At 38.6% G+C, this 23,947-nt stretch overlaps 1 protein-coding gene across 5 annotated transcripts in view; it reads left to right on the forward strand.

Moving 5' to 3' along the window:
• The first annotated feature begins 235 nt into the window (after positions 1-235).
• The window catches only part of RIF1 (replication timing regulatory factor 1), a 60,219-nt gene continuing 36,507 nt past the window's right edge, over positions 236-23,947 (forward strand). For 3 of the 5 annotated variants that reach the window (XM_047721706.1, XM_047721710.1, XM_047721709.1), the window contains exons 1-14: positions 236-383; positions 760-873; positions 1,669-1,747; positions 4,613-4,709; positions 5,691-5,818; positions 5,903-5,997; positions 7,872-8,061; positions 10,207-10,299; positions 17,112-17,250; positions 19,691-19,842; positions 21,382-21,499; positions 22,545-22,718; positions 22,929-23,039; positions 23,724-23,786. In XM_047721706.1, the coding sequence (XP_047577662.1) occupies positions 770-873; positions 1,669-1,747; positions 4,613-4,709; positions 5,691-5,818; positions 5,903-5,997; positions 7,872-8,061; positions 10,207-10,299; positions 17,112-17,250; positions 19,691-19,842; positions 21,382-21,499; positions 22,545-22,718; positions 22,929-23,039; positions 23,724-23,786 (1,543 nt within the window). In that variant the 5' untranslated portion in view covers positions 236-383; positions 760-769. Of the gene's footprint in view, positions 388-495; positions 598-759; positions 874-1,668; positions 1,748-4,612; positions 4,710-5,690; positions 5,819-5,902; positions 5,998-7,871; positions 8,062-10,206; positions 10,300-17,111; positions 17,251-19,690; positions 19,843-21,381; positions 21,500-22,544; positions 22,719-22,928; positions 23,040-23,723; positions 23,787-23,947 lie in introns of those variants that run through there. The other 2 variants (XM_047721708.1, XM_047721707.1) reach the window with 2 other exon arrangements.

A 23,947-nucleotide genomic window follows, 5' to 3' on the forward strand; every position in this document is an offset into this window, starting at 1 on the left:
GTCTGAAGACCACTAAATTTAGTCTGGTGAACTTTGACGAGTCATTCACATTTTGAATTTCAAGTCCTTCGCGGGTTAAATTTCGGTCAAAACACCCCCACCTATAAGACGCCCCCGATGGGCTAGGCGAAGCCGCCAAATGCGCTGGGAGGCTATCGATGACTTCGGCGCGCCTCTGCCTGTTGGATTGGCTCGAGGCTCTCCCGCCAGGACTGCCCTACTCCCGCGCGCTCGTGGGCCCGCCCCCGCCGCCATCTTGGTCTGGGAGGGAGCGGGCCGCACGCGAGAGTAAACAGCCCGAGCCGGGAAAGTCGAGTTCTGGCTCGGTCGGAGTGCCGCGGGGTAGCCGCGGAGAGGACGCAACCCTGATCTTCGTACGTGGGGTAAGTATCGGGGCCACGGTGCTGGGCCCTGGCAACTCTCAGTTTAGCGCACCCTCCGCCCCCTCGCGGCTGGTTGCCTCGCTCCCCGGGCTTCTCCCGCCCCCGGCGGGTCTCCTCCCACTGTTGAAAGCTGCCCGGGAAAGTGGTGGCGGGAGTGGGCCTGGGCCGGAGCGCAGCGTGGGCCCCGCTGCGTGTTGCAAGGCTCAGGAGGAGGTTAGGGTCTTGGATTTGGGGGCCAGGGGCCGGGCATGTGGACGCGATGGGGTTGTGAGGCCGGGGACGGGCGCGCGGGTCTGGGGCAGGGGCTCGGACCCGGCCGCCGCGGGGCTCTTTCCGTCGGTCATTGGGTTTTCTTCTCTTCCGGTCCGTGCCTTAAGGTGGCCGACATGACGGCCCCGGCTGAGAGCCCCCTGGCGCCGCTGTTGGAGACTTTGGAAGACCCTTCCGCCCCCCATGGAGAGCAAACCGACGCTTACCTGACCCTGACCAGGTAAGGCCCGCCGGGGTTGGGGGTGAGCGCTCTGGTGGGTTTTGGGGAGAAGATAGTTGCCGTGGGGCACGCAGAAGCGAGTTTGTGTATTCTAGGGGTCTGGCAGCTGTGAGGACGCCGGGTCGCGGGCAAGGTGGGGGGAGGTGGTGCGTGCTAAGTGACGTTCCCGGTGTTGCTGCAGAGCTCAGAGCGTGGGTATGGAATGAGGAAGCACGCACGTGTGTCTGGCTGGTGAAGGACCTTTTTTTTTTTTTTTTAAAGTTTGGTTGGAAGTGGGGATGCTGGCGGGATGCTTTTCAGTGTAAGCCGCCCAGGTATTGGGATAGTGTGTTAACTCAGAATCGTTTACTTAATAGAGAACAGCAACCCGGGTTTCATTTTTAACTAAATGCCTCACAGTATTTTTTAATCTGCAAATCACATTTTGCTGAGTTATCTACTTATGTGGAAAAGCTAGGAAAGGGTAGCAGTTGGTACAAAACGATAAAGGTTTAATAAATTTTTAGTGAATTTGTAATTCGCACTGGGTTTTCGTGTTCCCTCTTTATACGCTGATATGGTCCAAATGTGTACACTGTGGAGCAAAAGTTACTCTTAAGGGTTCTTCTTGAATTAAATTCAGGCCGTGTATTGCATGATGTATTTACAGGTATTAAGTATTTTAAGCACTGGGCTCCTCAGCTTGGTAGAGTTCTAACAAACTTCAGAAAGAGGATAAAAAGGGGTATTTTAGGGGGTAATTATAGTTTCTTTTGTGTGTCATTTGCCTAAGTTTGTGTTCTTTCTACTTTTAAGTCGAATGACTGGAGAAGATGGAAGAGAAGTCATTATGGAAATTGAGAAAAAACTTCCTCAGCTATTCAGAGTTTTAAAAGTATGTATCTGTTTATTGAATGGGTTTTTTGTTGAGGGGGAAAAAAAATTTTACCAGCTGACTCATAAAAACTTTGAAATGGAATACAAGCAGGATCATTATAGTATTGTGTTAGTGTTTAATATGTATCAAGTACTTTCTTAATTACCTTACCTGTACTCTCTTAATCCTCTGTGTGCCTGTGAGGGTACTCTTGAATCCCCACTTTGTAGAAGAAATTGGTTTAACTTGTGTAATGTTGCCCATCGCCAGGTTAAACAAAACCTATACTTTTATTTTTTTAAGATTTTCTTTTCTTTTTCTTTTTTTTTTTTTTTAAAGATTTTATTTATTTATTTGACAGAGAGAGATCACAAGTAGACGGAGAGGCAGGCAGAGAGAGAGAGAGAGGGAAGCAGGCTTCCTGCTGAGCAGAGAGCCCGACATGGGACTCGATCCCAGGACCCTGAGATCATGACCTGAGCCGAAGGCAGCGGCTTAACCCACTGAGCCACCCAGGCGCCCCATAAGATTTTATTTTCTTAAGTAATCTCTACATTCATTGTGGAGCTCCAACTTACCGCCCTGAGATCAAGAGTCCTACGCTCTTCCAAAACCTGTACTTCTAATTTAAAACCAGTTAACAGCAATTATTTCATGTTTTTTGTTTTTTTCTGGGAATGTAATTTGAAAGTAAATGATTCTATAATTTTGTCTTTGGTCTATTTTTTGGCAGTATTTTTTTTTTTTTTTTTAAACTCCTTCACTCACCATCAATTTTTGCCACTCTTATCTGGTTAAAAAAACGTTATTATGATTATCTTCTTTGCTTATTTGTAGGGAGGTATTATAGTAACATCAGACTGCGGACTTCTCTTCTTATCCTCAGTACGCAGTGGCTTTGTGACTGTCCTTAACACTTTGTTTCTGAATTCCTTGCTATTAGAATGAAGAGGTTGAACTACATCTCCAGAGTTCTTATTTTTAGGACCATGTTTTGTGTTTTTAAAAAGGAATATTCTGTCATTTATTGTACATTTTAGCATGATTTCCAGTTAAATGTTGAGGCAGTTAAGGTACTGCCTACCCATGAGTATTCCTATTATAGTCAGTAGGGCTTTTTGTTTGTGTAAGCAGGAACTTAGTTTTTGTGTAGTAGTTCAGGACTTATTGATAGTATTTGACAGTATTAATTGTAATATCCTGGTTTTTTTTTTCACTATTGTGTTCCACGTCTCAGCAGTATATTGGATATGATGAAAACATGCATCTTCATAAATTTGGTGTTCAAGAACATGTAGGATCAGGAACTCAGTTGCTTGCACTGTTTAATAGAGTTTGTAACTTAAATGCCTGTTGAATAATTGTTTGAAAGTATGTGGGCGGTTAATGATAGGAAAGTCAACAGAAGCTTTCTAGGTGAATTATTAAGCGCTACAAGGATAATTGAATTCCTTTAGAATAGGAGCCAAGTTAGGTGAAATATAACATGTTTCTATATAGTTGTTTTAAGGTTTTATTTTTTATTTGAGAGACAGAGTGGGGGAGAAGGAGAGGGATAGATTCTCAACCAGACTCCCTAACCATGATTCCTGAGATCATGACCTAAGTCAGACGCTTAACTGAGTACCCCCAGAACCCACAGCATTTTTTCCCAAGGATTGATGTATTTGAGAGAGTGCTTAAGAGGGCACGGGAGAGAGAACTGGGACTCAGATCCCAGGACCCTGAGCTGAAAGCTAGAGTCACTTAAAGGATTGAGCCACCCGCGTGCCCCACCCACAATATTCTTGAAGACAACACTGTTAGGGAATACTTCAGGAATATATATTTAATAAGAAAAATGTTGATCACAGTTAGCTATTCTCCAGGAGATACAGTAGTAGCTCTCAGTCTTAGTAATGCTCTTTCTGTGGTTGTCTGAATTCATTGTTTTAATATGTCAGGCGGGGCGCCTGGGTGGCTCAGGTCATGATCTCAGCATCCTGGGATCAAGCCCCGCATCGGGCTGTCTGCTCAGCAGGGAGCCTGCTTTCACCTGCCTCTCTGCCTACTTGTGATCTCTTGTCTGTCAAATAAAATAATAATAATAATAATAATACTATGTCTTATGCTCCAGTGTTTGGTTTGGGTTTTTTTTTTTTTTTTTTTTTTGTATTTAATTATAAAAGGGGTGCCCCAGGGAAGTGTCTATTCACATACCTATTTTTCCTGCTCAGGAGCAGCAAATACCTGAGGATTCCTTGGATATCTGATTCAGAGCAGTGGGGGGATTTGAAGATAAATCACTTTAAAATAGGAAATGGAACCAAGAAAGACACAGTTACAAATAAACGTAGGGTTGGGGAATATAGTAAGACTACCTTTGACAGAGTTGGGGTTTTATAGCCTATGCATATGTAATATGGGTTGGGCTTTAAATTCCAGATTGATATTCAAATTTTCCAATCTACAAAGTAGGGATTTCTTTTAAGTTAATGTTTAAAGCTCCTATCACTTCAGATCATCCGTAAATGTTCCATTCCAACCCCTCTCTGCCTGGGAGGTGTTACTCCACTCCAAAGCTAGGATGCCTGCTTTTGTTTTTGAGTCTTTTGCTTACCTTTGTGGAGGTGTCTTCAGCATTTTCCATTTGTTGGCTCTTTTATTGCTTTCAGCTGTGTGGAGATGTTCTTTTAAGAGAAACATTCTTTTTTATGTGATCTCTTTCTAGTGCTCTTCCTTTCTTTGCCAAGCTATATAAATGGCTTCCTGGTTTTATTCCTTTTTATTTATTCTCAAACATTTGTTGATTGATTGGATTAAAATATTTTTATTGTCTGGTCTATTTCTCTGAGAATTTGTAATTTTAATTGTTTATAACAAATGTACTTTTTGTTTTGGTAGATGCACATTTCCAGTCAGAATTCAGACCTCTGTAGTGCTGCTCTACAGGCCTTGGGGTTTTGCTTATATAATCCCAAAATTACCTCAGGATTATCAGGTAGTTAAATTTATTGTAACGTAGTATTTTTAGAGTTTATATTTTGGTACTTGGTCTGGGAGTATCCAGCACCCACTATGACACAGAAAAAATATTTTTAGAGTTTATAAATATGGTTTGATATGTTAAAAGTACTGTTACTTCTCTATTATTTTCATAACTTTAGTAATTTAGGATTTACTTTTGAGAAAGAACTAGTGTTTTGGTTATCATCTTTTAGAAGATCTCTTTTTTTCTAGACATAGCTTTAACTTTGATACCACCAGATTTGCTCTAAAAGAATATAAACCTATTTTAAAGTGATTGTAATTATAAAAAACTGAACCTTCTCCTTTATAAAGCATATATGCTTTGAAAGGTAATAATTTAGATGATGTTTTATTGTATAAAACAAGCATATACCCTAAGGAACATGCTGAATTGAAAAGTTCTTTTACATAGTGGTATTGAGATAATTTGGATCCAAAAGCAGCTAATTTTTCAAGTAATCTTAATTACCACTCTGTAATTTGCCATTTTAATGGAAACCTAGGAGGTGATCTTTCGAAAGGGGGAAATTCGGGACAGGGAATAAGGATGCCTGAAAGTTATTACTATCTTCTTTTCTGATGGTAAAGTTTATGCCCTTTTTTATACATACAGATGTTCCTAATCTAAAATAGAAGTTCATTTTAGAACAGAGGTGTAGGATTCGTAACATCTTGCCAAAAATTGTTTTATATGTTTAAAACTAATGATACCTATGAAATTTTTTCAGTTGCACAAATTGAGTATACTGTTTGTTTTCTCTGAATATACTTTCCCATCTAACCTAAGTTTTGTGTTTTGGAAAAATTTGATACTAGCGTTGGTTCACTGATCCTCTTCTCTGAATACGCATTTAATTTTTTGATAGGAATATATATATATTTTTTTGTTTCTGTATTTGAGATTTTAAAGGATACAAACTCTTCCATATAATTAAGGCTGCTTGTTTTTCAGAGACAGATACTCAAGAACTGCTTTTAAAATTGAATGATAGTGTTAAAAGCCCAGACAAAAATGTACGTACTAGGGCACTTTGGGTGATATCCAAGCAGACATTTCCTGCTGAAGTCATTGGCAAAGTAGTGAGTATCGTTTTTGTATACATTTTCTTAACTACATGTCACTTAAAAAATTGAGGCTTATTTGTATTTATTTGGTTCTTTTAGGTATCCAGTATAATTGATTCATTAGAAATAGTATTTAATAAAGGAGAGATGCATTCTGCAGTTGTTGATTATGAAGCATTAAATGTCATCATAAGGTATGAATTTGCTGTTTTGGAAGAATAATTTCATTAAATTTAGAATTTACTTCAAGGAGTGGACTTTGGGGACTAGAATATGAGTTAGAAGTTAAAAGAACAAAACGTCTTATAAAAGTCTCAAGGATAAAAGGTAACAGGAAAAAGAAGGAAGTAGATATGTTTAAGTTACTACGTTTCTTTATTTATTATCTTTATTTTTACTGAGTCTTAAAAATGAAGTCTTGGTTGGGGTTCCTGGCTGGTTTACTTGGTAGAGCATGCTGCTCTTGATCTTGGGGTCATGAGTCTAAGCCCCATGTTGGGTATAGAGCATAGGTAAAAATCTTGGTTATGTTGCTGCTGCAAAAATGATTTTTTTTTTAAGATTTTATTTATTTATTTGACAGGGATCACAAGTAGGCAGAGAGGCAGGCAGAGAGAGAGTCGGGGAAGCAGGCTCCCTGTTGAGCAGAGAGCCCGATATGGGCTTGGTCCTAGGACCCTGGGATCATGACCTGAGCCAAAGGCAGAGGCTTAACCCACTGAGCCACCCAGGTGCCCCTTGATTCTGATTTTTTTTTTTTTTTTAGTTATTTAATTTTTAAAAAATTTATAATAAACATATAATGTATTTTTATCCCCAGGGGTACAGGTCTGTGAATCGCCAGCTTTACACACTTCACAGCACTCACCATAGCACATACCCTCCCCAGTGTCCATAACCCCACCCTCCTCTCCCGACACCCCTCCCCCTAGCAACCCTCAGTTTGTTTTGTGAGATTAAGAGTCACTTATGGTTTGTCTCCCTTCTCATCCCATCTTGTTTCATTTATTCTTTTGATTCTGATTTTTAAAGTCAATTCCATTAAAGCTTTTGCAAGAGTTTAAAAAGTAATAATAATAATAATAACAATAGGCTCCCAGGTAGGGTTAGGGTTAGGGGATATAAGAAGGCATTAACAGCAGCTAGCAGCAGAACAGGAAAATGCTTTACCTTCTTCTTGTGCATCCCTGTTCTTTCAGGGACATGCTAACGGCACACAGACTGTGTTGTGTGGTTTATCTTACTAGTTTTTTTTTTTTTTTTTTTTTTTTTTTTAAGATCTTATTTACTTACTTGAGAGAGAGTGAGAGAGAGAGAGAGCATGAGAAGGGAGAGTGTCGGAGGGAGAAGCAGACTCCCTGCTAAGCAGGGAACCCGATACGGGACTCCAGGATCATGACCTGAAGGCAGTCGCTTAACCAGCTGAGCCACCCAGTTTTTTTTTTAGCCACCCTAGTTTTTCATTCTTATAAAGTTTTCTGTAATTGAACTATTTGTTTTACTTAGCGTTCTGATGTCCTGAATGATGCTTATACTATATCACAATTCTCTGGCTATTTTCTTCTTCTTCTTCTTCTTTTTTTTTTTTTTTTTTTTTCCTTTTTAAGATTTTATTTATTCGAAATCGAGCAGGAGCAGGGGTGGGGAGGGGTAGAGGGAGAAGCAGGCTCCCCACTGAGCAGGGAGCCCTGTGTGATACGGGGCTGGATCCCAGGACCCTGGGATCATGACCTGAGGTGAAGGCAGATTCTTAACCAACTGAGCTACCCAGGTGGCCCTCACTGGCTGTCTTCTAAAAGAATGTTGAATTTACTTGTCTTTTTAAAAAATCAATACTTTAAATATTAATTTGAAGACAAAATGGTGTATTCTTATTTTAAAAATTTATAAAAATAATATTGAAACTTACAAATCAATAAATAAAAGTTTTATCTGCGTGTATGCATATATGTATATATTCTAAAATAGATGGACAGTATTAGGCATGTTTCTGTATGCTGCTTATTTTCCTGGTAGTTTAGACATAAAAGGTGAGGTCAAGCTAATTTCATTGATTTCTCTATTACAGGCTAATTGAACAAGCCCCAGTTCAAATGGGAGAAGAGTCAGTTAGGTGGGCAAAACTGGTTATACCTTTAGTGGTTCATTCAGCTCAAAAGGTACATTTGCGGGGAGCAACTGCTCTAGAGATGGGAATGCCATTGTTGCTTCAGAAACAACAAGAAATAGCATCTATTACAGAGCAGCTTATGACTACTGTAAGTATCGTTTTGTGTAAGGATTTTTTGGATACTGCATTGTAAGTTTCTGGCCCAAGCACAGGAATCATAGTGGTATAATTGCATTGTGATCTAGGAAGTTCTACTTTCAATAGAACGTAAGTAATTGCTTAAGTTAGTGTAGGCAATAGTACTACTTTAAGGAAGGGAGCTGTTTTATTTAGTGTTTGTAGGATCTAGGCATTTTATTTCATCCCCATTGCCCTTAGTGATAGAAAGGGATTGCATTTCTGGAAAAAGAACAACATTAACTGATTTCAGTGCTATTTGGGTTATTTTAAGATAATATCAATAGATATAAATTTAAAGCACATAAGTGCGTGTAATGTGTACATTTTCCTAAAGTTATTACTTGCCTCAGGTTTTAGTCTTTTCAACCATTGTTCTTATAACAAATATTTATTGAGCACTTACATGCTGGGTATTGTTTTATACACTGAATGTAGCAGTGAACAAAGGGAGCTTGTGGAGCTTCTTGTCTAGTCGGTCTGAGAGGCAATAGAGAATATAATATATTCAGTGAAGAACATTATGAAGAACTGTAGAGACTAGATGGAGAGTGCCATTGGAGAGGAAGGATATGGTTACGGAAGGAAAAAGAATAGGATATTTATTTATTTATTTTAAAAAATATTTTATTTATTTATTTGACAGGCAGATCACAAGTAGGCAGAGAAGTCAAGAGTAGTCAAGAGAGAGAGGGGGATGCAGGGTCCCTGCTGACCAGAGAGGCTGATATGGGGCTCGATCCCAGGACCCTGAGATCATGACCTGAGCCAAAGGCAGAGGCTTTAACACTGAGCCACCCAGACACCCCAGGAATAGGGTATTTAAACAGTAATTTGAAAAGGTACAGGAATTAGCAACTTGGGTGATAGGAAGTAAACTCATTCCAGGCAGGAGGAACCATGAGAGCAAAAGGCCCTGCTCTGATGGTTTTGTGTTTGTTGGTGTTCAGTGAACACTGGCATGTGCAGTATTTCAGATGAATGAGGATGAGAGGATTAGGAGAGGAGAAATAGAGGGCCCAATCACAGAGGAAGTTGGCAGTGTTGCAATCATTTGTTTTCCTCTGGCTTATATTGAAAACCTGTTTGAAGGTTTTGAGTCTAGGAGTGTTTATGTGTACTGACTTGGGCTTTAAAGGGATCACTATGCCTGTGTTGAGAATAGACTTTTAGAGGAGTTGAGTAGAAGAAGGGAAGCTAGTTCAGAGATAACTTCAGTAATCTAGGTGAGGTGAGGGAGCCTTCCAGATTTTAAAACCTGGGATTTCGTTTATTTTTTTAAAATTCAGGAGGCCTCATGGGAATGTTTGGAGCCCAATAAAGTAGCCCCAATGTCTTTGCAAGGTTTTTTTTGTTAAGTTTATTAATTTTTTAAGAGCATATGTAAAGGGGTGCCTGGGTGGCTCAGTGGGCTAAAGCCTTTGCCTTCAGCTCAGGTCATGATCCCAGGGTCGTGGGATTGAGCCCCGCATCTGCCTACTTGTGATCTCTGTCTGTCAAATAAATAAATAAAATCTTTAAAAAAAAGAGCATATGTAAAATTCTTTATAAATTTGAAAATGTTCTCAGCTGTTAGCCATGAAGTTATTAATTTTTTTTAAGATTTTATTTATTTATTTGACAGAGAAATCACAAGTAGGGAGAGAGGCAGGCAGAGAGAGAGAGGGAAGCAGGCTCCCTGCCAAGCAGAGAGCCCGATGTGGGGCCTGATCCCAGGACCCTGAGATCATGACCTGAGCTGAAGGCAGAAACTTAACCCACTGAGCCACCAAGGTGCCCCCTATTAATGTATTTTTAAGAGTGAAGAACTAAAACATTATCATTTGAACTCTAATGATACACATACTGAAGTTTTCGGGGAAAAGTATATTGGAAGAAAAAAATTAAGCTGAATTGACAGATGGAATAATGGCCAGATTTGTGATAAGACAGGCATAGTACGATATTAATGATACTTATATTTGGACTTTCACTGTAAAACTTTCAGCTGTGCTATATACATGAAAGTTTTTCTAATAAAACATTGGGAAAAGTTACTTCAACTAAGACAGTCTGATACTGCATATTTTGTTTTCTCAAGAGTGTTTTTGGTAAATATTTTTGCTTTTGTTTGCAGAAATTACTTTCAGAACTCCAAAAGTTGTTTATGAGTAAGAATGAGACGTATGTGTTAAAATTGTGGCCTTTGTTTGTCAGACTTCTTGGGAAGGTAAGTCTACAGTTAATAGTTCACAGTTTATACCTGTGAAACCCTTTCATTTCTTAACTTTACATTATTTGTGCATACCATATATGTAGATTCAGCTGTTCACTAAAATTTGTTTGCCAGCCCACAGTAAGTACTTCCGCTGCTTTTCAGTCAATTGTAAATCTAAAGAGTGGCATAAATTTGAGTCACTCAGTATGCACATTCTCAGCTGAGGTAGAGCAAGATAATGCCCTGCCTTTTTATTTGAACTCGTTGTTCTTGCTGGGGGACAGGGGGCGTGCAGCAGGAGAGCAGGTGCATGAGCAGGGCAGAGGGAAAGGGAGAAGCAGACTCCCCTGCTGAACAGGGAGCCCAGCGTTGGGACTCAATCCCAGGACTCTGGCTGGGATCGTGACCTGAACCAAAGGCAGTCGTTTAACCGACTGAGCCACCCAGGCACCCCTCAGTGTTCTTTTTTAAACAGATGTCCTTTTCAGGATGTCTGGGTGGCTCAGTTGGTTAAGCATCTGCCTTCGGCTCAGGTTATAATCCCAGGGTCCTGGGAGTGAGCCCCATAAAGGGCTTCCTGCTTAAACCAGGAACCTGTCTCACTCTGCCCCTTCCCCTGCTTTTGCACGTGTGGATTCTCTCTCGCATGCTCTCTCACATTAATAAAAGTATTAAAAGAAAAAAAGTCCTTTTCATAAATCCACTTAATGACACATTTCCCCCATTTTGTGCTTTTTTTTTTTTTTTTAAAGATTTTATTTATTTATTTGACAGACAGAGATCACAAGTAGGCAGAGAGGCAGGCAGAGAGAGAGGAAGGGAAGCAGGCTCCCTGCTGAGCAGAGAGCCCGATGCGGGACTCGATCCCAGGACCCTGAGATCATGACCTGAGCCGAAGGCAGCGGCTTAACCCACTGAGCCACCCAGGCGCCCTTGTGCTTTTTTTTTTAGTGAATTTAGTTTTCAATGACCCCTATGCTTAGTGCCAAAGTATTGTCTGTGGTTCCAAAGCATCGGAAGACTGTGATGGGCCCTAGGGAGAAATTACATATATTACATAAGCTCTGTGAGGCATGAATAACAGTGCTGTTGCGTATGAGTTCAGTGTTAGAGAATCACTAATCCATATGGTGTCTTTAACCGGAGATAAATAGGAAGCAAAGTTGAGTTTGTTTGACAGAACAGGTTTTTGTAGGAACCTAACCCTACATGTTTCTTAGGAGCAAGCAGTGGCTCAGTACTTGCTAACACAGTGTTTGCTGTGGACTTTATAGAATTTTGGCAGATTGTTAGGATTGACTATATGTTCTGTCTTTAAGCCAGGTTTTGAGGTTTTATTTGTTTGTTTTTGAGGGGAAGAGATGTGTTTTTTTTATTGTGGTAAATAATATTTCTCCTAACTTTCGTAAGTGTACAGTTCAGTGCCATTAAATACATATACAAGTTGTATAAATACCATCACTATCTATACCCGAAACTTTTTCATCTTCTCCCAACAACTTTATACATATTATACAATAACTCCTCCTGCTCCCCCACCCCCAGCCCCTGGTAACTGCTGTTTTACCTGCTGTCCCTGGATTTGCTAATTCTAGGCATCCCACGTAAATGCACTGTTTGTCCTTCTGTGTATGGCTTATTATGCTAGACAGTTTTTTCAAGTCTTAATCATGTTGTAGCAGGCACTTAACTAAATTTGATTCCTATGGCTGGATAATATTTCGCTCTGTAACTTACTTTTGTTTATTCACTTGTTGATAGACGCATGGCTTGTTTTTACATTTCGGCTGTTGTGAATAATGTTGCTGTAAACATTGATGTACAAACATCTGTTGGATTCTCTGCTTTTAATTCTTTCGGATATATGTGTAAGAAGAATGGAATTGCTGGGTCATAATGGTAGTTCTGTGCTTGACTTTTAGAGATTCCTCCAAACTGTTTTCCACAGTGGGTGCACTGTTTTACATTCCTACCAGTAATACACTAGGGTTCTTTCTAGTTTTTCTTTTCCTTTAAGGATTTACCTATTTATTTTAGAGAGTGCTTGAGGGGAAGGGGCAGAGGGAGAGGGAAAGAGAGTCTCTAGCAGAATGCCCGCCGAGTGAGGAGCCTGACATAGGATCCTGAGGTCATGACCTGAGCTGAAGTCAAGAGCCGGATGCTTAACCGACGGACCCACTCAGGCGCTTCTAGTTTTTCCCTGCTGAACTTGTTTTTGTTTTTGTTTTTAAAAAGATTTTATTTATTTGACAGAGAAAGACACAGCAAGAGGGGGAACACGAGTAGGGGGAGTGGGAGAGGGAGAAGCAGACTTCCACCTAGCAGGGAGCCTGATGCAGGGCTTGATCCCAGGACCCTGGGATCAGGACCTGAGCCAAAGGCAGACGCTTAATGACCGAGCCACCTAGGCACCCCTGTTTTTTGGTTTTTGATATGTTAGCCATTCCAGAACATTTTGTTCTGTTTTGTAAAACTGGGGCGTTTTAATGTTTTTGACAATATGATAAATAGTTCTTTTGATTGCGGACTTAAAGGCTGTTGGGTAATAATTCAGAAACAGTTACAGTAGTGGTGGTTTTCCTGATTGGTGTCCCATCAGTAATGATTGTAAGGAGTTACTTGTATGTAGCTGCTATCAAGCAAGTAAGATGGCATTTATGATCCATCATTTTCAGGATTGTTAGTAACCTGGATGTAGTTCTCCCAAATAACCTTACCTCTTTGTGTCACAAGACCCAGCTTGCCCACAGCTATGTCATTTACATTACCCTTGGTAGTAATAACCAAGGTTGTATGTAGTGGGGATGAGGGGTTTTTCTGTTCACCATATATTGAGAGGTAAAAGGTGACTTTCAGTCGAAGACGTATTATGTGGGCCTTCTTGAAACATAAATCCATTGTCCTGATCTTCCATATTTAGGTGGTTTTCATATAAAGCCATTTTTGGTGGAGCAGACTTTAGTAACAGTAAACAACCTTTTTCATGTTCTCTTGTTTCTCTTTCCTATTCGAATAACTTAGTATTTGTTTCTCCCTAGTATGAACCTTGAGCAGAGAGTCTTCCTATTTTCCTGCTTTCTCTATTTGCTTTTAACTATATTTGAAAGCATGTTAGCTCAGGACTGCCTCTCTGTGCCCTATAGATAGGCAGGTACTGTTCCCTGTGGAATCTTTCATCATTCTTTGTTTTGGTGGTTCCCTTTTCATGCACCTTAATAGTATTTTGGTTTTTTCTCAGGATAGTGCTGCTTATGGTGGTGCTTAGCCTTCATCTGCTGCCTTTGAACGTTCATGAGCCTCTTGACTTTTCTTTCTCTTCTTCTCATGGTCTTCCAAGTGATACCCATAGCAGTTACTCAGTTAAGTTGTTTTGTGGCATGGTGACTTCAGACCAGCCACCTAGTCTCAAGTTCTAAGGATTTTGGCCTCTGAGACCTAATAGCTGACTACCCAGAACCCAGTGCAGGAAAGCCTTTGCTCACTTTTTAAAAAAAATTTATTTTAATTTTTTTAAGATTTTATTATTTATTTGACAGAGTGAGAGCACACGTACGTACACACAAGCAGCTGGAGCAGCAGCAGGAGAGAAGCAGGCTCTCTGCTGATGAGAGAGATGGGCTCATCTCAGGACCCTGGGATTATGACCTGAGCTGAAGGCAGATGCTTAACTGAGCCACTCAGGCGTCCCGCCTTTGTCCACTTTTTTTCTTAAAAGATTTTTACTTATTTATTTGATAGACAGAGATTGCGACTAGTCAGAGAAGCAGGCAGGGAGAGAGAGGAGGAAGCAGGCTCCCTGCTGAGTAGAGAGCCCGATGTGGGGCTTGATCCCAGGACCCGAGCTGAAGGCAGAGGCTTTAACCCACTGAGCCACCCAGGCGCCCCTTTTGCCCACTTTTTAATTGGGTGGTTTGTTTTTGTTGTTGAGTTGTAGTTCTTTTTCTGGATTTTTTTTTTTTTTTTTTAAAGATTTTATTTATTTTTTTAACAGACAGATCACAAGTAGACAGAGAGGCAGGCAGGGGGTGGGAAGCAGGCTCCCTGCTGAGCAGAGAGCCCGATGTGGGGCTCCATCCCAGGACCCTGAGACCATGACCTGAGCCGAAGGCAGAGGCTTTAACCCACTGAGCCACCCAGGCACCCCCTTTTTCTGGATTATTAATCCCTTATCAGATACGTGTTTTTCAGATATTTTTTCCCATTCTGTAATGTTGTCTTTTCACTTGATAATATCCTTTGGTGCACAAAAGTTTTTTATGAAGTCCAGTATAAATTAGATTTTTTCTTTCATTGCCTGTGCTTTTGGTGTCACAGCCATGAAGTTGTTGTCAAATCCAGTGTCATGATTCTTTTTTCCCCTCTGTTGTTGTAGGATTTTTAGAATTCTAGTTCTCATAAGTTTTTAATCTTTGAGTTCATTTTTTTATATGGTGTAAGGCAAAGGTCCAGTTTTCATTCTTTTGCATGTGGGTATTCAGTTTGGCAGCACCATTTGTTGAAAAGAATGGTCTCTATATAATGAATGATCTTGGCATCCTTATTGAAAAATAAGGGGTACCCGGGTGGCTCAGTAGGTTAAGCGTTTGCTTTTGGCTCAAGTCATGATCCTAGGTTCCTGGGATCAAGTTCTTTCCTGGGTTCCCTGCTCCGCAGGGAGCCTGCTCTCTCTGTCTCATGAATATATAAAATCTTTTTTTTTTTTTTTTTTTTTTTTTGAGATTATTTATTTATTTATTTGACAGAGTTACAGGAAGACAGAGAGGTAGGCAGAGAGAGGAAGGGAAACAGGCTCCCTGCCGAGCAGAGAGCCTGATGCAGGGCTCGATCCCAGGACCCTGGGATCATGACCTGAGCCAAAGGCAGAGGCTTTAACCCACTGAGCCACTCAGGCGCCCCATGAATATAAAAAATCTTAAAAGAAAAGAAAATCAGTTGACAGCAGGGGTGCTTGGGTGGCATAGTTGGTTAAGTGTCCAACTCTTGATTTTGTCTTGGGTCATGATCCTCGGGGTCATGAGATGGAGCCCAACATGGGGTTCTACATTCAGTGCAGAGTCTGCTTGAGACTCCTCGATCTCCCCCACCCCCAGATAAAGAAAGAAAGAAAAAAACCAATTGACAGCATATGTGAAGGTTTATTTTAAGGTTTCCTATTTCATTGGTCTGTATGTTTATCCTTATGCCATTACCATATGTTTTAATTACTTCAGTTTTTGAAGTAAGTTTGGAAGGCAAGAGTTGTGAGTTCTCCAAATCTATTTCTGAACTGATTTGGCTGTTTGGGGGCTCTTTGCAATTCCATAATGAATTTGAAGATTGGCTTTTCTCTTTTTGTGAAAAGGCTGCTGTACCTCTTTTTTTTCTTTCTTTTTTTTTTTTTTTTGTAAGATTTTATCTATCTGTTTGACAGAGACACAGCAAGAGTGAGAACACAAACAAGGGGAGAGGGAGAAGGTAGCTTCCCACTGAGCAGAAAGCCCAATGAGGGGGTTCGATCCCAGGACTCTGGGATCATGACCTGAGCTAAAGGCAGGACCCCCCCCCCCCCCCCCAAGGACAGCCACCCAGGCGCCCCATGGCTGCTGTACTTTCTTTTCTTTTTTTCTTTTTTTTTTTTTTTTATTTATCTGACAGACAGAGATCACAAGCAGGCAGAGAGGCAGGCAGAGAGAGAGAGGGAAGCAGGCTCCCTGCTGAGCAGAGAGCCCGATGCGGGACTCGATCCCAGGACCCTGAGATCATGACCTGAGCCGAAGGCAGCGGCTTAACCCACTGAGCCACCCAGGCGCCCTGCTGCTGTACTTTCGACAGAGATTGTGTTGAATCTGTAGATTGCTCTGTGTTGTATTGACATTTTAATGGTTAAAACTTTCTGTACTGGGGCGCCTGCACAGCTCAGTGGGTTAAGCCTCTGCCTTCAGCTCGGGCATGATCTCAGGGTTCTGGGATCAAGCCCCGCATCAGGCTCTCTGTTCAGCGGGGAGCCTGCTTCCCCCTTTCCCTGCCTGCCTCTCTGCCTACTTGTGATCTCTCTCTCTGTGTCAAATAAATAAATAAATAAAATCTTAAAAAAAAAAATAACTTTCTATACTTGAATGTGGAATGGTTTTCTATTTATTCAGGTCTTTTTAAATGTTTTTCAGCAGTATTTTGTAGCTTTTAGTGTACAAGCCTTTCACCTCAATTAGATTTATTCCTAAGTATTTAATTCTTTTAGGTGCTATTGTAAATTGAATTGCTTATTATTTAATTTCCTTTTCAGATTGTTAGTTGCTGTTGTGTAGAAGCACAGCTGATTTTTGTGTGTTGATCTTGTATCCTCCACAGTTGGTTACTGAATTTATTAGCTCTAGTAGCTTTCTTATGGAGTCCTTGATTTTCTAAGCAAGTTATTTTATATTAATGTTTATATGCTGTTTGGTGTGTATGTGATTTATAGCTACAGTTGCTAATGTTTCATTTTTTTAATGTTTCCTTGTGATGCATTGTTTACTTGTCATTTGTCCGTTTTTCCCTTTTTTCTTAAATACTAATTTTTCATATGGATACCATCTTTTTGGTACTGTGGTAAAATTTGGGACTTACCTTCCTAATTTTCTCTAATGTTTTAGAAATGTTCTGTTTTGTGTATTATTTAATTCATGGAGCATTATATTTTGTGATCTTGAGTTTTGAATGTGCAGAAAGAATCCAGTACATTCTAAAATTTAAATTTTTAAGACTTTACATAGCTAACACTGAATAAATTAGATAAATGAAAAATAATAGTGCCTATATGTTGTTTTAGGCAGGTAAATAACTTTGTTATGATTTTTCCTTTTTAGACTTTGCATCGAAGTGGGAGTTTCATTAATTCTCTCTTACAGCTGGAAGAACTAGGTTTTCGTAGTGGAGCTCCCATGATTAAAAAAATAGCTTTTATTGCTTGGAAGAGTTTAATAGATAATTTTGCTTTGAATCCAGGTAAGTAAATAATACGTTAAAATTTTTATTTTTCTGTGGATTTTTCTCAAGATGAAAAGAACAAAGCCATTCTGATTTTTTGGACTTTGTATTGAAACTTAACCTATTGAATATTTTTTATTTTATTTTAAGGGAATAAACTTATAGCTAAAAATAGAATTAGAAAGCCTAGGCATTACTGAAAATCACTGATAGAAAATTTGTTTTAAACTATTTCAAAAATTGAGCAAAGTGACAGATACCATTTGTGGTTTTTTAGTATATTTCAGCACTTAGTTGAGCACTTTTGAGTACCTCTATTGTAATCATCACAATAGATCTGAAATACTAAGTATTATCACTATTTTAGAGAGATTAAGTAATTTATCAAAGGTCACATAGCGAGTAGATGATAGGAAACAATCGTGATAGCTGTGAAACATGACTGGTAAGCTTTTTTCTCACAGGACCTTTAGAATAGTGCCTAAAGTGGGTTTTTACTATTAATATATACAAATGATTCCTTTTGATTTATTGTAACTTTATCTTCCTATTGTCTAGTGGAGGTGTTTGATATATAGTTGACCCTTGAACAGTGGGAGGGTTAGGGATGCCAACATCCCACTGCGTGTAACTTTTCACTCCCCCCAAATTTCACTAACAGCCCACTATTGACCAGAAACCAATAACATAACCAGTCGAATAACCCAAAATTTGTATGTTATATGTACTATGTACTCTAGTTCTACAATAAGGTAAGCTAGAGAAGTGTTAGGAAAATCATAAGGAAGAGAAAATACATTTATAGTATTGTACTATATAAAAAAAGTCTGTATAAATGGACACATGCAATTCAAACCCATGTTCAAAGGTCAGCTGTATATATGAGGAGGAGTATATGGCCCAAAATTAGGTCAGTAGGAATGGCTATTTAATTAGGTAGTTAATCTTAGATATAATCAGTACTGTTTTTGTTTTTTGAAGATTTTTTAAAATTTATTTGACAGAGATCACAAGTAGGCAGAGGCAGGCAGGGGTGGGGGAGGCAGGCTTTTTGCTGAGCAGAGAGCCCTATGCGGGGCTCGATCCCAGGACCCTGGGATCATGACCCGAGCCGAAGGCAGAGGCTTTAACCCATTTAGCCACCCAGGCATCCCTCAATACTGTATGTTTAGAAGATCTGCTAATACTGATTTCATCAAGTATTTTTTCTCTGCCAAAGACAATAATCCTCTCGTACCCTTTTTAGTGTGTTTTGTAAGGTGATTATTTTCATTAACTATGATTTCATTGAAAGTATTGATGAAAGTGCATTGCCAGGCACAAATTTTAATTGTAAATGTTACCTTTTGTTGTTTATGAACTGGTAATGCAAGTTGATGTTCTGGACTAAAGCATAAAGTAGTCATGACTTAAAGAAGATAAATAAAATGCTATCTGATTTGAAATAAGTCCAGAGCTAAAAGAGTCCATCCCTAGTATTATGGATCCAGGAAATCTGAAGGAATCAGATGCTTGTTGTTTCTGTAATCATCAATATGCTTAGTTGCAGTTACAGGAAGGATAAAAGGCAGAAGAGCAAAAATGAACTTGTTTTCAGATGAGCCGTCTATCTCTAGAGCCTTCTGAAAATTCCACTTACCCTTCCCCCTAAATCTCATTGGGTAAAATGGCTAAATGGGAGATTAGATAAATAAAAAATTGGATATCTGTCATTGCCCTGAGTGAAAGAGGGTCTTGTATCTAAAAAAGAATGGCAGTTGGCAATTTTTGCTATGGGGATATTATTGCGGAGCTCCTCTCATAGAGTAGGAGTTGAAAAAAGATTAGAGAATTTGTTCCCACAGTGATTTGACTTTATTTTCTTTATAGAAATGTTAATTGTGAAAGATAAATGGCACAGTAGCTGTCAGAAACATTAATGCCATACCACCAAATACATAGCTTGACGGATGTTTCAAAATCCTTTAAGTCTTTTTGTTACTTGTGCACAGGGCATCTTATTTTATGTATTCCTAGTTAAACTCAATATTAGGCCGGACAGTTTGTTGTGGAGGATTGCTCTGTGTATTGAAGGAAGTTTCGCAGTATCCTTAGGTGCAACCCCACTAGGTACCAACATCCTCCTCTGTACCTCTGGCTCTCAGGTTGTTCGACCTGAGATTTTGTAGACGTTGCCAAATGTTCCTCCGTAGGAAAGTCGTCCCTGGCATACACAGTATCTAATAAACATGGCTTCCTCTTTCTTTTTTTTTCTCTCTTTTTTGACCTTATTACATGTAGTCTAGTTGTATTGAAGTCTTTGTCACGTTAAAAAGTTGAGGTATAACAAGAACAGCTGATTTTAAAAAATTATTTTTAAATCTTTTCTCTTGGAGTGATAAAGGAGACTTACATACTTATTCTTAAAATTTAGTCTTTAGCTTTTATGTTTTTACCTATGTGCTTATTTTCTTGTAAGAAATACTATGCAGTGCAAAAAGACTGAAGTTGTTAATGCAGCCTTTGAGTTCCATCCACGTGAGAACAGAAACTCTAGCACTAACAAAGCTAGAAGTCTGGTGGTATCTGCTGATGAGACTTGGACCTCATCTTCCTGCTAATTTTGAACAGGTAATGAAAGTGTTGAGTATAATGCTTGGTGTGTTTTAATGCATTCTTAGATTCTTAACGATCTAATCTTTCAGTGTTCCATTTGTTGTGTTAGCAGAGCACACTATCTGAAAGGTCTTATTTTCCTAATATAGAACTTGAGTTTATTTTCCTCAAAAGATATTCTCTAGTTGTATGAAATGGAGCCTCTAAAGCTTTCTCAACCAGCAACCACTCAAATACCTATTCTTACTCAAAAGGCATTTTGAGAGATTTTAAAAAGAAATTTCATAGGATTTAGAATGTAATTGAGTGTAAAATCAACATTACTGAAATAGAAATAAAATTTGACACTTGGTTGATAAAAAGCCGGATCAGTTCTTATTTTTTGTCTTATTTCTAAGCTACATAGTGGTAACAAATAATTTAATCCCAGCATAGCTTTTCAGTATTATGAATTTTTCATATTAATACATGAAAATTTTCATATAAATATTAGCAATTTTTTTTAGATTTTGATATCCTTGCTGGCATTTAGACATATCTATATATACCTCCTTGATTTTGCAGTTAATCCCATTCATTCACTGTATTTTTATACAGTGAATAAAAAAGGATAGCTCTGATAATTTTAATTTCTGTCTTTTGCATTTCTTTATTGTTTATTTGGGATTTGGGGTATATCTTTTTAAATCTGTAGTCCTTATCTTTTGGTCTATATACATAATTGCACAGCAGTGTGTATATTATTGGAAATTGTGTTTTATAATAAAATATACTTGAGGGGCACCTGGGTGGCTCAGTGGGTTAAAGCCTCTGCCTTCGGCTCAGGTCATGATCCCAGGATCCTGGGATCGAGCCCTGCGTCGGGCTCTCTGCTTGGCAGGGAGCCTGTTTCCCCCCCCCCCTCTACCTACTTGTGATCTCTCTCTCTCTCTCTGTCAAATAAATTAAAAAAAAAAAAAAATCTTTAAAATATACTTGAATTTTTAGCAAGTTTTAAATTCTTAATTATTTAATGTATTAAGGCCTTCTTTTAGTCTTAACAGCATAAATTAATTGGAATTGGGCATTAATGGTAGTATGTAATGGGAACATATTTACTATAGATTCTACCATTATGAGGTCCTAAGTAGGCTAATCTTACCCAGTTGCACCACACATTCATTGGTATAGATTGGATTGGTACTGGAATGATCTTAGAAATGAGCTTGAGTTTCCCTAAGTTTTTTTTTTTTTTTTTTGGTGCATTTTTAAAAAGTTAAAATGAGTCTGTACCGACAGTCTTAAAATTTGGGCATGTTTATGTGTGTAATTTCCCATCTGGAATTTAGAACTGAAATTTATAGATAGTACACATTTGTAGGGCAAATAAAGTAATAAAAATTTTTACTTTTCCAGTTTTAGTTTTTACCCAGTGCATCCAAACAGCCAGTAGGATTCAACATATCAAAAGAACTTAGAGTACTTGAATATAACTACATCATGCAAGACTTTTTAAAAATATGATAATTAGGTAGTTTAGAGATTTTTCCCTTTTTTTGTTTTTAACCCCAATAGGTGTGCGTGCCTCTGATTCAAAGTACGATAAGCATCGATTCTAATGCTTCACCTCAAGGCACTTCATCTCGTGTAGCTGCTTCTCCAGGTTTAAATCCTATAACTCCTATACACAAAGGTAAGACGTTGACATACTTGGGTTTTTGTTTTCCCGTTTTTAAAGAGGGCTTGAATGAAGCCTTTGCTCAGTTCACATAAAATGAAGCACTTCATAATTTTGGCTCCCTAATCACAAAGTTCATTCTATACTGATTGTTTTCCCTGTGTTACTGTTGTAATTGCATTGTTGTAGTTGGGAAAAGAAGGGTATTTTCCACTATACATATGAGATGTATTACAGACAACTCTTTCATTTGTTTTAGAACCAGAATCTTAGGGCTTTTATTTAAAAAAAACAAACAGATTTTAACGGATGTTTAAAAAAAAAAAAAAAACTGGCTTGGGGGTGCCTGGGTGGCTCTGTCATTTAAATGTCTATTCTTGATTTCCTCTCTGGTCATGATCTCAGGATCTCTGCCCAGCATTAATTTGAGATTCTCTCTCTCTTCCCCTCCCCTCAAATAAAATCTTTTATAAAAAAGTGGCTTAGTTTATATACCATTGGAAGAAAATTATTTGCTGGGTTTTTAAATGTTATGTTACCTGTTCTAGTCAGATTTTTATATTTGTCAGGGATGCCTGCATATTATTTCAAAGTGTGGATTAATGCGTGATAATTATCTTCATTTAAATGGTGTGTGACACTAATCTTTTTTTTTTTTTTTTTAAGATTTTATTTATGCATTTATTTGACAGAGAGCTCACAAGTAGGCAGAGAGGCAGGCAGAGAGAGAGGGGGAAGCAAGCTCCCCGCCGAGCAGAGAGCCTCATGCAGGGCTCGATCCCAGGACTCTGGGATCATGACCTGAACCGAAGGCAGAGGCTCGACCCACTGAGCCACCCAGGCCCCCTGACACTAATCTTGATTTTAACCTAATAAGATAATTAGGAACTCTTTTGTGGGCTTTAAGCAAAAATTCAACTTTTGCTTGACAAAAACTGTTTACTTTTAAAGATACATTTCATTGAAATGAAGTTAATAAAATACGTTCACTTGGGTATTTGAGTTAATATAACTTACCGGTTTCTTTTTTGTTTTGTTCTGTTTTGTTTTGTTTTTTTAGGTGCTTCCCCATACGGAACTCCTGTAACTCCCCGGATGAACTTAAGTTCAAATTTTGGTGGAATGGCCACAATCCCCTCTATTCAGCTTTTGGGACTTGAAATGCTGCTTCATTTTTTGTTGGGTCCAGAAGTCTTGAGTTTTGCAAAGCAGAACAAACTCATACTGAGCTTAGGTATTTAATTTTTTAAAACAGTTCAGAGCAAGAGTGCATTAGGGTGAGAAGAAAGCCAAAATTTTGGGTAATTTTGTATGAAATAATTATGTATGAAATAAATATAAATCTCTTTAATAGAAAACACATGTCAGACCACCTAAGATTTTTTATTGAGATGTTTATTTCATAAAGCTTGGGTTTGGCATAATTGTCCTTTTTCTTTTTTAGAGCCACTCGAACATGCGTTAATCAGCAGCTCTTCTTTTTTTTCTAAACACGCAAATACTCTCATCACTGCTGTTCATGATAGCTTTGTTGCAGTTGGAAAAGATGCTTCTGGTAAATAAGAGAAAATTTTTATTTAAACCTATGCTTAAAAAGAAAAAATAAAATAGCAAGTATTTATATAGTGCCCTCTTTTGACCAGATTGTGCTCGAAGAACTTTACATTTAAATCATTTAGTTCTCATAGTAACCTTCTCTATTAGTCCATTTTTCATACGAAGAAACTGTGTTGTACAGAGAAGTTAGTAACTTGTGCATAGTCACAGTTAGTGGTGGAGCTGTGATTCAAACCTGGGCTCAACGGCTCCAGCATCTATACTTAAACTCCTGTGTTTGATAGCCTATCAAATATTTAGATGAAATTTGGAAAATGAAATAGTTTGCTGTTTAACTGGCTGGGAAATTTTTTTCTAGGGGCTTTCAGGTGTCCTTTCGAATCTTTGTTTTTTTCCTCTTGTCTCAGAAGCAAAAGGTATTCAGTAAAGAAAATGCAGACAGCAAAAAAATAAATAAATAAATAATTACCCTTAAGTAAGTTACCGGGCCCAATGTTAATAGATTATAGTTTGAAAAAATAAGTCCTTGTTGTGATAGTGTTTCATAAACTGATTACGGGGCTGAATATTTTGAGAATTATACTCTTAAGTATTGTTCATCTTATTTAGTGTAAGGATATAAGGATAAGCCTTTATAGTCCTATCCATTGCATTCTAAAGTTTGTTTTGTTTTGTTTGGCAGATGCAGTTGTCAATGCTATTTGGAAGGAGCTGATCAGCTTGATGAAGTCAGTTATTGAATCAGGTAACTGCTATAACTGATCAAATGATTTTTCTAACACTCAATTTTTGTTTGGCTTTTGTACATAAAATTTATTTTCAGGTCAGTTTTTGAAGTGTATAGCTTCCAGACTTTCAAATAAAGCTGTTTGATATATATTTGGAAATTGAATGTTTCTTAGCTAA

The sequence above is a fragment of the Lutra lutra genome, chromosome 3 (genome assembly GCF_902655055.1).
Source record: "Lutra lutra chromosome 3, mLutLut1.2, whole genome shotgun sequence".
In the NCBI taxonomy this organism is placed as follows: domain Eukaryota; kingdom Metazoa; phylum Chordata; class Mammalia; order Carnivora; family Mustelidae; genus Lutra; species Lutra lutra.